The sequence below is a fragment of the Elaeis guineensis genome, chromosome 11 (assembly GCF_000442705.2).
Source record: "Elaeis guineensis isolate ETL-2024a chromosome 11, EG11, whole genome shotgun sequence".
NCBI classification, from domain to species: domain Eukaryota; kingdom Viridiplantae; phylum Streptophyta; class Magnoliopsida; order Arecales; family Arecaceae; genus Elaeis; species Elaeis guineensis.
In genome coordinates this window covers 100,535,941-100,552,042 of record NC_026003.2, presented here as the reverse complement: position 1 = coordinate 100,552,042, position 16,102 = coordinate 100,535,941, and the positions used below count along the sequence as shown (strand labels likewise).

Below are 16,102 nucleotides of genomic sequence, written 5' to 3'. Positions count from 1 at the left end.
CAGAACCAAAACTTGGTTCACACTGCTACCATCCCCTAAAAATATGTCAGATCAAGGCCATTTCACTGAAAAATAAAATAAAATAAAATGACCTTTGACGGCAATAGTCCTCTTCAAAAAATATCAGTACATGATAATAATCTATATGGCCTACCTGACAGTAAGCTATTTTTATTTGTGATTTATTATTTCAAGAAATTGAACGAGATGCAAAGCAGACAGGACAACCATTGCATTCATGACCATGCAAAACATCTTGAAAGGTACTGCTTGTGGATGGGGCTCCAAATGAAAGAATTGCCATACCAAACAATGGCCGTCGCAACGGTTTTGGCGGGGATTCATTAAGTAGCTGGTATATATTTATAACAGTTTCAGAAACTCCTAGAATCCACTTGGATTGGCTTAAGTTCATAGACCTAAATGTGCCAGGGATAACAAGTGATTTAGTTCTCTGAGTGGATAAATAAACATTCTAACAAGAATATCCTGCAATCTCAACCTTTCCCATAAGACTGCCCAACAGAAAAAAGGAGAGACTGGTACAACTTTCGTAGCATCCATTAGTAACATTTTGTCATTTGGAGAATCCCGGATCACAAAATCTTCATCTAGGACTACATGATTTTTGCTTCGCCTTCTCAATCAGAGGTTTCAATTGTTTCTTCTCTGCAAGAATCTTCAAAAAGTTGAATAAGAATGGAATGTAATTGTGCTTCCTCCGTATGTTTTCTGTTTTCCATTTCTTGAACTTCTCCTCCTCCATTATTATCTTCTCGGTTGCACTTTCTATCCCAGAGGCCACCTCCGCAAGTGCTTTATTTATTGCCTCAACAGCAGAACTTTGCTTGTTACCTGTAATCATATGATCATTCAATTGCTGCAGAAGATGCTCCCTCTTCTTCTGGAGCTCCTTCAGTTCAGCTGTATACATCTCCTTCCTGTTCTTTATAATCGCCAAAAGGTTAAACCTTATCTCATTTTGAGAGTATCGATCAATCCGTTCCTGGATCACTGGTTGCACCATCCGTAGCCAATCCATGTCTCCTTGTCCACCAGGGCATTGCCCAAGGCTGATAGGGCCTTCTTTCAGCCCATCAAGCTCATACAGAACGCCATCCACAGGTATATAACTTATGAAATGGTATACATCATCATCTTTCCCTGCAGCTTTCTGCTCTTCAGGGACAAAAGGCTCGGTCTTGCAAAGCTGTTGTGTGCTGCTCGTATAGCTTCACTGTTGTTGATAGCCAGGCCTTTGAGTTCCGGTGGGAAATTCTTGGTGAATTCTTTTAACATCGACAATTCTGGGCCTATATCTATTTCTGGACAGTTCATCAGAACAGAAAGGATTGCTTGGGTTGCACAAGCATTGTTAATAACCTGCAGGCACATTAAATCAGCTAAATAACACAAGGATGTAATTAGCAGATAGCAAAATTGCAGCTAATGACTAATGCTGCTAACCTGGCTGGCAAAAAATAGATTTGGGTTTGGATCCTTTATTACGACCCGTTCATCTTTTTCACCAGGTCGCCATTTGAAAAGGAATATCAGCCCATAGACCGGCCTGCAAAATTTGCAGCAATTCAACCAACTGGATGGAGAGAACAAATAAAGTTATAATAAACAAAAATAACATGGCACTGGAAGGGTTACAAACCGTAAATTGTTCAGGGAGTCGAGGTCTAGTGAATACAATTCCTCCACCTAATAGTCCAAAAAAAAAAACATATGAACAAATAACTACATCTGAATCAAGTTTACGTATAATATAAAATCAGAAAACAGATGGCAGCCATCAAAGTTGTGAAGTTCATAAGGGATCAGGAAGCGTCCATGGCAAACATGTTGCAGTGATAAATCAAGTAATGATCAAAATGAACACAAAGACAGCCACTAAAAGTTCAACAATCATAAACCTAGAGAGGATCACATACTTGACAATTCTTATGCCGGAGTGTTTATGTCTAGCCATGTTGAAAGCTCAATGACAAAAGAATTTCAAAATTAAGCTTCCGATGCAAAGAAACTAAACCATGTTGAAAGAGTTGCAACAGCTATTGCCAAAGAACTAAACCCACTAATATGCTTGAGGCTTTATAGTTTAAAAGGAAAAGGACAAAAAACTGAGGTTGAAAAATATATAGGACATTTGACTCAAAGATAACCGAAAAACCACAAGCAACCAACCATGTAAATGTTGATCATCTGCTTGATTATTCCAAGGATCCATGTATATGCTTCATGATTCATAGTCATAGCCAAACTAGTTTTTCAAGGGAACAAAGCTCAGAAAATTGCTAGTATGCATAACACAAACAGCTGGGGGTCGGGCCCACATGTCTCCACCTTGCTTTTTATCCACGCTCTCCATTCACGCTCCAGACTCCAAATTACTTCCACATCTCCACCTCTGTGAGTTTGATTCCACTTTTCCCATTCCAAAACTGCCCCTCCACGCCCAATTTTTGTGTTCCATGGAGCCACTTCTTTCCCCCCTGCGACTCACTCTAAGCACAGGACCATGTGGGTCCAAAACATGGAGCCTTTCAGATGCATGACATGTGTAAGGTTCTAGCAAGGATAATCAGATTTCTCCTCAACACATTACATCTTTCAACATCAACCCTAACTCTATCACTTTTTCATACAAACATCACTACCACTGAACTCATTTCCTGCCTGAAACTCACACACTTGAAGACAACAAAAAATCATTCATTGTTAACAATCATTACATTAGAAATTTTTACAGGAGAAAAAAAAGAATATGTTAAGAACCAAAGCAGATGTTAAGGAATATAGCTATAGATCTACAGATGGTTAGCAAGGAAAAATGGTCAGAGATCAAGAATCTGATATTTACTTGTGCCCACAATTTTTAATACAAAAATGATGGAATGGTGTATGTACTCAGTATGGTTTCTAAGATATCCTTACAAGCAAATATAATGTAACTTTCCAGAATAATATTTTTTGCATAACTTAAATAATTTCGATATCCTGATTCTTTCCACAAAGTACCAGACACATGTTTCTAGTTTGCCCTCTCTTCAAGGGCATTGCTCTCTTTCACTTGTTTGACATGATTTAGTTATGTCGAGGAGTTAACACATCTATTATTTATAGTTAAAATTATTTTCAAAAGACTCTTTCTCAACCTAGCAGGTTCTCAGAGCACTTGCTACATCTGCAGGAGCTTAATCTGCAATAACAATGGTAGGCTGGCCTTCCAGATTCAACCCATTTATCCTGGCAGCCTTCCAAGGTTCCCTGTTCGTCCTGTGAGTTGTTCAAAGTTTCCTTGGCAAGAAATCAATAACTGTATTCGAAGTTAGTCATCAGTGTCAAATCAGAGCCAGTCTTAAAAGGTCCCGAGCAGGACCCAATCATACTTGAATACATACAGCAAAGTTAATAGATGTGTCTAAATTCACATACATACATACATATATACATATACAGCATGCAGGTTACCTGCATGGCATTCCCATAATTCAGATCCATTTTAAGAAAGGACATTTTCTAATTTACCATGCATTAAATGAGTGATGATAACAAAAGTAATGTCGTAGTTAAATTACACAAATGCCCCTTGTCGTACAGAACTCCATCCACAAGTGTACTCCATTTTATGCCATGCATTGAAACCTAGTTTTACGAAATATCCACCAGCCATTTTTTTAAAACCTGTTGATAATCCTAATAATCAGACCTGTATAAGATTAACAAATTCCACACACTAAGATTGTAATATGATCTCAAGTCAGCACAGTCAGGCAGTACTCCTAGGCTCTCAAATAAGTAATATATACATTATTGGGGACCGAACAACAATATTGTAATCAAACAATCAGATAAAAATTGGCATCTTAAAGATCACCATTTGATCTTTAATCATTTTTATAAGGCTAAAAGGAACAAAAAAACAGATAAAATAAAGCTTGCCACACACTCCATGCATGATGAGCAAATAACTACTAACAAGGTCCACGCTTTTGGATTAATTACAAAAATATATAACATTAACCATAAGGGTCCGCTCTTTTGAGGATAAAAAACTTATCTAGGAATCTGTATTTTTCTTGATAACTATTTTTCGGGCAACATTTAAATAGAAAAATAATTTATCCATGTTCTTTTATGCATTAGAAAATGATTCGAGAATCTGTTACCCATGTTCTTTTGCATTACTACTTTTCTGAATAAGTTGCTAAAATTTATCTATATTTCCCATATTACCCTTTATTATATAAATATTATTATATATAATAATCTATTATATTATATTATATAAGATAGTATTATATATTATTATATTATTATTATTATGGGGTTAGGGATATATTATGAATGAAATAAAAAGGTTATTTTCTTGGTTACCCACCTCACTTCCCCTCATTTCATGGGCAAATGTTATTCATGGGAAAATGATTTATCCACCTAAAGAAACATGAGAACATAGCTAAGTTGGTCAATGGGAAAGTTGACCAACTTTCCCATGATTTACCCACAAAAGAATGGGCCCTAAAGTAACTGAAACTAACAACTAAAGGACATCACAACTAAAGGACATCATTACCATGATGCATATACTGTAAGATCAGTAACAAGGATCAGTTCTTGATGTTAATAACTAACTATGATGCAAAATATTTATGTCCAATCAAGCACTATTAGATAATCAAACACCAATGTTTAAATAATTTAAAACCAAAGAATCTAACGCAGAGGGTGTAACAGACTTGCCTGAACACCTTTTACTTGCATCTGTTGTATCAGTTCAGTAAAAACACCTGGAAAATGTAATAGACTTGTTAATTAAAACAAAATGAGACCACCACTTACTCATATAATTGAGATATTATGCAAAAGTTTAACTAATAAGATTTCAAAATTGCAGCATTTTAATGGACTATGTCAAAATGCATCTGAATATCATTTACTTTGTTACTTAGGTGACTGCATCTTTTTTAATTTTTAATCTCTCAAAAGCAGAACATCGTGATATTCCTATCACGCCGCATGCTTGTCATGCTACTCTCACCACAATATATGACTTTTCCATTAACTTATGATGATACAGTCCGCAGATTTTAAAAACTGAAATAACAACTCCCATAGCATTTGTCAGTAAAAATCAGGCTGCAACTGTATGCTACACAGTAAGCCAACAAGGTCATCGAAAATGACTATAATATTAGAGCTGAATTTGGGAAACAAGCAATTGCAGATATGGTGCCATACAACAGATTTACATCATAGTATTTGAATTTTATCTATAATTGAATCATTCAGGTGAATAGAGAACCTATGCCTAGAGAACTATAAAACTCCATTTATGATAATCCTTTAACTGTTTCAGTATAGTTTCATCCAAACATCCTAAGAAGTCAGAGCATGACCTGAGCAAAATTTATTTCATATCCTACACCTCTTTTCTTTATAATCAGTTGCCAACTTGGTGATATTGATCATCCACCATCAGTGAATGCAACCAGTAAACATAGGCAAAGAAAGAGACAGAACTAGAAAAAGTATAACATTGTCAGAATTAGTTGTCTTTGCATGGTACTTTGATAACCATAAACCTCTTGACTATGTAGAGGTTGAATGAGACAATAGTAAGGTCTCCAACATCGTGTGGTCCAGATCTTGGGCTATAAAGAGGATCAGGATCCAGTCACATAAAAGGAGATTCTCAAAGAAGGAATTCAGGTGAAACTGTGAAGAACGAGATGAAAGATGAACAAACCAGTGGAAGCATATGGTTTGCACTAATCAAGAACAAGTGGTGGAGAATCAAGATCATATGGGCACATGTAAAAAGCTTGTGGGATGGATGTGCTTGGTTTGGCATCCAATGGCAAGGAAAGAAGCAGGGGCGACCAAAGATAATTTAAATATAAGTTGTGATAAAGTACTAGTTAGTTGTGGCTGCATAAAAAGGCATTCTGTTAGGGCACTAGTTCATCTTCATTGCCAGTAAAATGCATTCCACATAGTTAATTCTAGTTCTACCATATTTCAGATCCACAGCCTGCAAAAGTTTTCCTCCATAATTCTAGTTTGGCAACCGGTCAGGACCTTATCTAAATAACACCATAAAATTTTCAAATAACATAAACCATGAAAACTCCTAGATACCAGTAGTTGAGTTGTTTGTTACAAGGCCACAAGAGTATGAGCTTAATACAGGTCTTTGGTGTAGGTCCATTGTGATAAGAATTTTGCTTTCCATTGTGCATCTCATCTATCATATTACAAGTATTCAATCTTACTAGGTTTTTGCATCATTACTTACTATTAAAATCATTCAAAGTCCCCAGCATCATTTACTTTTGCCATTTACACAAGGAAGACTGTTTTTTAGATCAAGTTCTCCAACGTACTCTTCGAGCATCGAATTTCTTAATATGTTCTTCTTCATCTCTAGGTCTCCATGAACTCTTCCAACCATATTAAAAGATATGCCATCAAATTCTCCATGAACTCTTCATCTCTATAGTAGGTTCTATTCTCAAGTTCTAATTCTTCTCCTGTATTTTTTTTTTCTGAAGAATGTTACATTGTTCCCACCTCATTATAAAGCATGTTACAATTTCATTTCTCTTTTTCAAGATCTAGCATGCATATTCATTTATATTAAGCAATATTGTGCAAAATGATTTTCTATTTGTATCACCGTATGTTCTTTACATGATACATCTTTTTTGTGTTTGAAGATATCATATTTCTAACATGCTCTATTTACTCTTCAAAGTAAAACCATGTTCTCGTTTCTCTTCAACAAAATGCATCTTAATCTCCAGTTGTAAGTCAATTGCTGGAAACTTATCCACGTACCCTCTGCCAAGGTTCATCATGCCACCCCAAACTGCCTAGTCTGGGGCATGTGGCTCGGGCATGCCATGGACCTGCACAGGGGCATACGAAACCATGCCGCTAGGCAACCAGTACAGGCCCCAATGTCAGTATAGCAATCCTTGACCTCTACTATTCTTTTCCCATTTTAGTGTTGATCAAAACCTCTCCGATCCTTACTGCTCCCTAAAGAACCAAAGAAGTCATAGCCTACAAATATCCTTTCTCTTTTCAGAGTACCTTGCAATAGCCCATCATATCCTTCTTGAATTACTTGTGCTGATGGTGCACAAGCATTGCATCAACAATTTCCATGCCTAACAGCAATAAGCTATTAGTTGAAGTATTTGACCCTTTCACAACTATAGATTTTGTCCCTTTTGCATCTTTAACTATTGTCTCCTATTACGCTTCCAGCCATATCAAGTTGTAGATATCACCAATATCCTTAAGATTTCCTCCCATTTACTCTCTTATAAATGTGCAAGTAATCTCCTTTGCACCTTTTCATATTCATGTCTTCAATTTAAACCCATGCATTCCAAGTCTTCTTCTGCACACATTTTATTTTGACCTGCGGTAATGCATTTCATTAGTAGCCTCATTCCTCTTTCATGACTCCAATCAAGCACCAAGACAACACATTGTTTCTTAACTATCCTAAATCTAGGCATCTGTTGCATATTTATTTGCATTGTCAGTTGCAGATGCATGCCATCATTTGCTAGGGACAATCTATACAATCCTTCACTTCTCATATGTATTGGAATAAGTAATTGAAGCACTACATGGGGGTGCCCAAGTAAGCCGTACTGATTACACAACACAATGAAATTAAACTGTTGCGCAATGCTTAAGGAACTCCCAAATCATAAATCATAGTAGGATATATTTCATAGTTTGAGGTTTTCTAGGATTTCATGTCAACCTTATTTCAAGAACCACCTTTACCTACACTTTGGGACCAACAATGATTATGATTTATGATTATAAACTTTCTAATATATAATAAGGACATCAGCTACCATCTAATCAAGGATATATTTATGTCTACAATTTTCATGTAAGCATGTTTTTGAGACTACTTTTAAGCAAACATTACCATTAGTCAAAAGCATTTATTATGTTATCCATGAATACATGAGACACTATGATATGGTTTAAAGATCCCCCCAAACTATACTTTAATGTATCAATTAAAAGAAACGTGCTTTGCTTGAATATCTTTTATGTTATTGCCTAATTCAGTCCTAGAGTCATAGATTCACTGAGAACAATTGCTATTATGATTGTACATCTATTTCCGGCCATTGGGGGTTAAAAGAAATTACGAAAATCCCGACCTCTAAATGTGTTATACAATATCATTTTGGATTGATCGAGATGCATTGAGCAAATGCATAGCAAGCACAATGGGGCTTCCAAAACCCCCCTTCCCAGCTCACCATTAAGATACTTGATTAGAATCTTGAACATAGATATAACCGGCTAATATCACACGATAAGTAGCCATACAAGAGAATAATGAAAACAATGAACTTCAAGCTTAATCTGAACTACTCAGAAACATCTTTCAGAATATGAAACCTTCACCAATCACTCATGGTTACATCCATTCTAAGCAAGCTTTTCCAATCCATTATTCTCAACTCCCATCCATATAATTTTAAATACTTGATATCCTAACGACCAGGAACACTTCATTTTCCTTAGATCTATAAGTCACATGCTCGTTTCACGTTAGTTAGATTATAACTTTGCTATCTAATTGGTGAAGTCCCTGACTTCCTTAAACTACTCATTCTTTACTCCATCTGTCCTAATTTTGCAACAATCCATCACCACATTCTTTTCTCAGCCATAGTCATCTTAAGTTTGGATCTATTTTATTGCACAAATATATAAGCAATGTAACATTATGGGCTGTTTTGCCATCTCACAAAGTGTTCCCTTCAAGCTTCATAGCATACATCAATCACATAACACCCTCAAGGCACCTCGATGCTTCATCTATTTGATTATAATTCTATTATATATTTTTCATCTGTATAATTATATAGGATTAAAAAAACGATCATACTATAGGATCTCCTAGCTAGAAATTGGCTTTGACACTGGCAACAATAGAGATGTATTTCAACCTCATGACAAAATTAAGATTCCACCTGTCTACCTCACAATTTTAACACTATTTGCTGACCAAAAAAAAAACCTGTGCAGTTTCTTGTTTTCATCGAGTGGCACATTTTTGCCATTACAAACAGGGCTCTACTTAGGATTTCTATTTAACATTTCAACGTTGCAATTACACATCATTTGGAAAAAGATATGAAAAAAGAAATATTGCCAGAAGGAAAATAACAGCTCCAAATCTTAGAAAGCATTGCTGCCTGAATTCAAATTTACAAAATAATTAGAAGACTCAAAAATAAGCCATCACTATCAAAAGTAAAGTTGATATGTGCAACCTACCAGGATCAGATTCAATAGTGCACCAAGACATGCTGATAAATCTTTAAGCACTGCAAAGAGGAAGTCATGAATCATGCTCAATTATGGATCATAAAATACAATAATAATTAATGAATATCAAAGAAATTAAATTAGATGGCATATGAAAAGATAAATAGAAAAGAAGAGTGACAAATTGCCAAAGCTCACAACAATAACTAAAGAGAAAAACCATGGTCATGCCACGATTAAGTAAGATGGATAATCTAGCAAAGTGGTGAAACCAAATAATTTCAATTGGATGGCCATACATCACTTGAAATTATCTAGTATTCTTTTCCTAGCAAGGAAAGGCTAAGCCCCTCCTACAATGACAAGAAGATAAACACCCATTACAGCCAAATGCTTGCCAAAATTCTAGATAACAGAGAAATATTCAAATCCCATTCTCATTAGCTCTTACTGAAATTCCACAACCAGACAGACATTCTGCTGGTTAATTCCCCTTTCTGCATTCATGGGAGGCTGTGAATGAATCACATGAGTTGACAGTAGTGCTCATATTGTCATAGGGTTGTCTGATCTATGATTATCATGAGGCCGATGGAAGAAAGACACCACAGTAAAAAGAACAACCTTCAATCTAAATATTGGATGATCGAAAGCCTATTTGGAAACCTTTAGACCTTCCCAAGCTGCCCCAGTAAGTTCAACCAGTCAAACATAAGTGCTGCAAAATGCCTAGAGCATGCCCCAAGAACTTGGCCAATATGACACCAATCGATGGGGACAATCAAGAAAAGGCGAGGTTGAAAGAATAGAAAGCCAGCAGCAAAACTTGCCACCAGTTTGTTTTCTGCTTTAGTGCAAAAATCTAACTCTTCTTTCAAACTCATCGATGCACTAGTGGATCCTTTTATATGCCTTCGTCCATAGAGAGTTGAATCATGAGTTCCTACATTGGTTAATACCAACATCAACTTCAAATTTGTTTCGAGAAGTCGTGGTAGAAATAGGAGTAGGTTTGATTGTACAAGTTTATTCTTAAATTCAATACTGTCTAAACTTGAGAAAGCCGTACAATCTGTTCTCACAGCAGAATTGCACGCTTCGAGAAAGCACATCAAGAAAATTCTTCGGAAGGGTACAACTTATTCAAAAAGGTTCTCTTTTTTAGAAACTTATTAAGCCTTCAACATCTTCAATGGGATTAAAAGCAGGAATCTTTAATCTGTTTTCTAATCACTGCAGATCATTTTCTTCAGTAAATTGTTCATAAAATTTCTTTATCAAACCTTACACTGATAATTATTTTTCTTCTCGAAGAATCTTATTCGCTTCAACGATGCTACTAGATTAGCTGAATTAACAAAACCCCTTCAAGACATTTCTCAGAGGCAAGTGCAAGAAAAAAACGCAATATCGGCGAATAACATGTCCTTGATTTTTTCAAATATAACTGAAGAAAACTTATTTGTCTAATACAAATAAAAAAGCAAAAATAATAATAATAGAGGGGCAAATGTATGGGGAAGAAGAAAAGGAAGAGAGTAGGAAACCACTACTGCTTACCTGATCACCGACTGGTAGAGCCTCGAGTCCACCTCCGGCGGAGTCGACCGCTTTTTTCTCGCCCTTTTTTCCACCGCGTTAGGGCTCTTTATAATGCATGGAGAGAAGGCGTTGGGAAAGGATGAGGGAGACCCATGTTAGTATAAATTACGGGACAGACAGGACATTGAGGATAAATTATCCGAGCTAAATTAACCCGGTCCAGGAGCAAACCCACCCATCACCTACGCAGACGGACTAACGAGTCGAATAGGGATGGCAACAAGGCATACGTGGATCGGATTAGTCAATATTTACGCCTGTTGGTATATATTATCTGATGTCATCGTCATTTAGATACATAACAGTAGATTATTATTTGAGTCAATAGTTCTTTCGTGATTACATTAGCCTATGATCGATCTGCCGCTTCAGCACTATCTGTTAGTCGACTTAATCCAAAACTGCTGATAGACGGGACGCTCATCTCTGTTTGTATCCAATCTGCGTCATCTTACTTCGGTACTCCATCGACATCATTATTAACATTAAAAGTATGATGTCCAGTTCAGATAGTCATCGATATCAGCTATTCCATATCAGTCTATTACTTACGTGCCACCAGAGATACAGATGGTTATCCGACAGCTGTAATCCAACTCAGCAATAACTGCCTTTCAGCTATATTTCAATTCATCGTCATATAGGTAACCGCCTCACGATCTCTACACTATAACAACCTAACGGCCTCACAAATCTCTAACGGCCTAACAAACTTTCTTAAGGCTTAAGCGAGCTCCTTTTATATAAGGGAGACAGGATATTTTCCAAGAGGTAAGTCTGAACTCATAGAGACAAAATCTACCAAATTTTCTGCTGAAGAAAATCAGAGTTCTCTTCACTTCATTCCACTTTTAAACTCATCTTGCTTTCTGCTTCTCCATTTCCACAATCTGTTCTCAAAGTCCGACTGACTTAAGCATCGGAAGATTCTAAATCGGAGAGTACCCTACAATTTTAAAACTTATTTTTACAGATTCATTCGTGATCTATACCAACTCGATCCTCAACAGCTCTCCAACTCGGTTCAAACCGACCTTGCTCACCTCTTTTCGGAGCCTTGCAGCAACAATATCCATTTCATAACTAAAAATCTCGTATTCATATCTATCTTGCACTCACCTTTAGTCAAGTTGTGTTGGATAAACTAGATGATGCAGATTAGATTAAGTAAACACAATGGATCGGATCAAGTCAGATAAGAAACTTATCATACAAATATTTTAAAATAATTTGACTTTGGAATAGGGGTTTTAAATTAAGGTTATATGGTTTGGATTTGGAGTATACCTTTACTTGCACCTGGCTCGAATCTATTTTGGGTATTTTATTTATATTCCATACCTGTCTTAGGGTTTAAACAAATCGGAGTGGATCATATATTCGATGGGTTGGGTATAATTACCATCCCTACTTATGAATTGTGACGAGTAAGAACTCTTATGACAAAATGTGGCACCCTCTATCGATCGATCAGTCTCATGTAGGGTTGGAATGAGGCAAGCCAAGTGTATGCCCAAACTGGCCTGAAACTAGGTTCGGACACAGTCCGGAGCTCACTTGGCACCAATTGAATTTATCTAGTTGAATTGACTAAGATAACCTAAATAGTGACGGTAAGCAGGCATGTTCCACTACACCAATCTAATCCTACGAGCGTCCATATGCAAACAAAAATTTTAAGGCATCCATGACTAAATTGTGACGTTGTTTCCGCATCAAAACTAAAATAATAAAAAAAAGAGGGGCAAAAAAAACCAATTAATCCCCCCTACCATCCTCTCCTCTTCTTCATTCCACCTTCACCATCTATGCCCTTGGTTTTTATCATCTTTCTCAACAAGCAAATTAACATCATAAATCCATTATGACTTCCACCCGATTCTCAAATTTGTGCAAAATTTACTGATATTATTAAAAATATTTATCATCCATATTAACACTTTTCTTTCTCAACATACGTTGTTTTATATTGACCAATAGTATAATAAGAAACAAAGAAGCTAGAAGTCTTTTACATTCAATAAATATATTTTTGATTTTATAAAAAAATATATATTTTTTATCGAAAAAGAAGCATTACTTAAGCAAGAATCATTTGATTATCTTCTTAATTTAAGACTCATTCAACCAATGTATCAAAATTTCAAAAAAAAAAAAAAAGAATATTATAATAGAGGCCAAAGATTGTCCTTTCATTACAGGACAACCCTGCATCAATCTCTATCTTCCCTACAATCTTCTCTATCTTATCCTTCATCTTGCCAAAAGGCTTCAACATAGGGACATTCTTTACCCGCTCTTGGCCTTCTTTTACCCCAACTTTATAATAGTTATTATTCAAACCCCACAAACTTCATATCTAATGTAAAACTAAGCCGATCCCAAACCCAAACTCAATCTCAACCCATTAATGAATGGCTTAGGCATATATTCCAAAGGTGGACCCATTGAAATTTTTGAGTTAAATCTGATTTTGAGGTTTTTAGGCCCATCCGACGGACTAGGCCTTAACAATTTTTAATTTATTGATATATAATATTATTGTTATTTATCTACCTTTCAATCTCTAAAATATTGATATGTGAAATTTATTACATAACTTCATGGGATAGAAAAAACAAGAGCAATCATATGTTAGAATATGCTTAGATGTTTATACTTAGGACTGAAAATATTGGGCCAGGCCATATTCCTATCCGAGCCCGATCTGAAATATTTTTTCAAATTTCAGGCGAGCTTAGTTCTAAAAATATTTTAAGATTTAAGGTTCGAACTCAGTCCGAACCCAATCAGACTGGGCCAAAATCAAGCTCGAGCCTGATCCACCCCATGACTCTCCTCCCCTGCTCTTTCCTTCCTTGTTTACTCCATCCAAACCCTATATCTCCTCCCATTCTCCCTCATATTGAGGGCACTGTCGTCGTTGGATCGGATAGAGAAAGGCCATCGTTGGAGTGGGAAACATCATTGTAGTGGAGATGGGGCGGTAGCAACCATCGTGAGCAGTGCGTCATAGTCATCGATCGAGCCATCCTCCCCTTCACTGTGAGTGCTTAGCCCAGTCATCATCATGGTGCCTGTCTTGTCATCCTCACCACCGCAACCCACCTCACTGTTGCTTCCTACCTCATCTACCATGCTCGCCGCTTCTATCGCGTCCCCAACCCCTTCCGCCACCCCTCCATGCTCACAGCTTCCATCGCATTGCCGACTTCTTCTGCCATCCCTTCCACACCCTCGCCTCCCTCTCTAACCCCATCGGCTCCCTCCTCGACAAGCTCCTCATCAGCCTCGCCCGCCTCCAAGCAGCCTCCCTCCTAGACTCCATCCTCCTCTCCATCCCAGAGTCCCCCATCTCCGCCGCCTTCGAGCCACCTCTCTCGGACTCCATTCTTCTCTCCGCCCCCTGAGTCTCCATCTCCACCCACCTCCGTGCCGCCGGCTTTTCTCCTATCATTGTGGATCATACTGGAATGGTGACAATGAGGAAAAATAGAAGATGGAAAGATAATAATATGGACCAGATATTTCAGTTTGATTGGGCCTAAGTCGGCTAAAGGTATGTCTGAGCCGGCCCAAAAGACAAACGGACTCTTTTTTAAGCCCAAGTCTAGCCTGAATTGTTGTAGACTTAGTCTGAAGCCTGGCCGAAAGTTGGTCCGCCCTCAGATCGGTTCGAATCCAACTCCAGCCCTATTTTACTTGACTTTATATTAAGTATTTTTTTAAAATTTAAAAAAAAATTTAGAAATACCTTCTCGACTTCAATCTAATTTCACCCGCACTCCTTGTACTTTAAAAAAATATCAAACTGATTCTTCTTATATTCTAATATAATTCAATCATTCACTTAGCAATTAACGATATTAGCTTTCTCTCAATGGACGAAATACTCTTGCTTAAATAGAAGGGATCACTGTGAGAAAGAGGTGAAGATAGAGGAAGCCACTACGAAGGAGGTGAGTGAGTCATGGAGGTCGATGTAGAGGAAAAGAACGGCATTGAAGGCTTTATGAGTGGGATTGAAGGAGGAGGAGGAGAAGGGTGGAGGAGGAAGGGGGGATGGTCATGGATGGGAGGAGGAGAGAGGAGAAGGAGAGGGATGGTTCATTGGGCTTGAAGAGGAAGAGAATGAGAAGGAGAAATGAGTTAGGAGAAGGGAAGGGAAGAGGGATAGTTCATAGGTGACTTGGAGGATGAGGAGGAGGAGGAAGAAAATCGACAAGGATGAAAGGGAGGAGGGGGATGGATAGGTCACCAATAAAGAATGGTTGAGCTGGAAGGAGCCACCATGAAGAGGAAGACCTCATAGGTAAGTTTGGAGGAGGAGGAGGAGGAGAAGGAGAAGTGTGTGAGAAGGAGTGGAGGGAGAAGAGGTATCATCAATAATGGATGAAATGGAGATGGAGGAAGCCATCATGAAGGAGGAAAAATAGATGAGAAAGAAGGGGCGAGGAGAAAGCATAAGAGAAAAAAAGAATGCTGATGATGGAGAAAGAGAGGATCAATCGGAGAGAAGGAAGAGGGAAGAGATGGAGATAAGGATATTTTTATTATTTTATAAAAAATGGTATCATGTGACGGTCATGTGATATTATTCTATCACCGAAAATAAATGACTGGAGTATATTAAAATATATCGATAACTAGAAGAGTCAGTTTAATACTTTTTAAAATAAAAAAAAAAATAAAATTGAATTAAATTTGAGGAGATGTTTCTGTATTTTTTCTAAATTTGAGTCAATAAATTTTATATAATTATCCATCAAATAATTATTATTCAGATTTATTTTTTAAAAAATTATTTTATATTTCATTGATAAATATTTCAAGCTTGGATAATTTTAGATCGGTCAGTTATTAATGATATAATTCTCAGTAATCAATGAAACCTAAGAGATCTCAGTGTAGGTCCAATATGGGTTCAAGTTCTTTGGGATGAATTATAATATGGTTATATGGTTCAACCAAGTCCATTCGATTTGAATTGGAGTCACATTGTAGCAGACCCATCCGACCAATTAATAATTTACCGTTAGCAGAGAAGTCTCCGTGTGTAGCAGGTACACTGTAACCTGGCCACTCCGCTTCGAGACTTCAAATTTCAAAATGCCGCTCGCTATTTTTTTTTTCCCAAAACAGGGCCCCTCAACGTCAAATCACAGCCCTT

General features: G+C 37.1%; 1 protein-coding gene across 1 annotated transcript; it reads right to left on the bottom strand.

The window, feature by feature from the left end:
* Window positions 1-435: 435 nt before the first annotated feature.
* LOC105034118 (ubiquitin carboxyl-terminal hydrolase 2) lies at window positions 436-11,017 on the bottom strand. Its single transcript, XM_010909152.4, is given in 7 exon segments — window positions 436-1,194; window positions 1,197-1,383; window positions 1,468-1,570; window positions 1,664-1,710; window positions 4,753-4,799; window positions 9,340-9,389; window positions 10,891-11,017. Coding segments are annotated over 6 exon segments (1,002 nt in total). The 5' UTR covers window positions 9,371-9,389; window positions 10,891-11,017; the 3' UTR covers window positions 436-607.
* Between the last annotated feature and the right edge of the window lie 5,085 nt (window positions 11,018-16,102).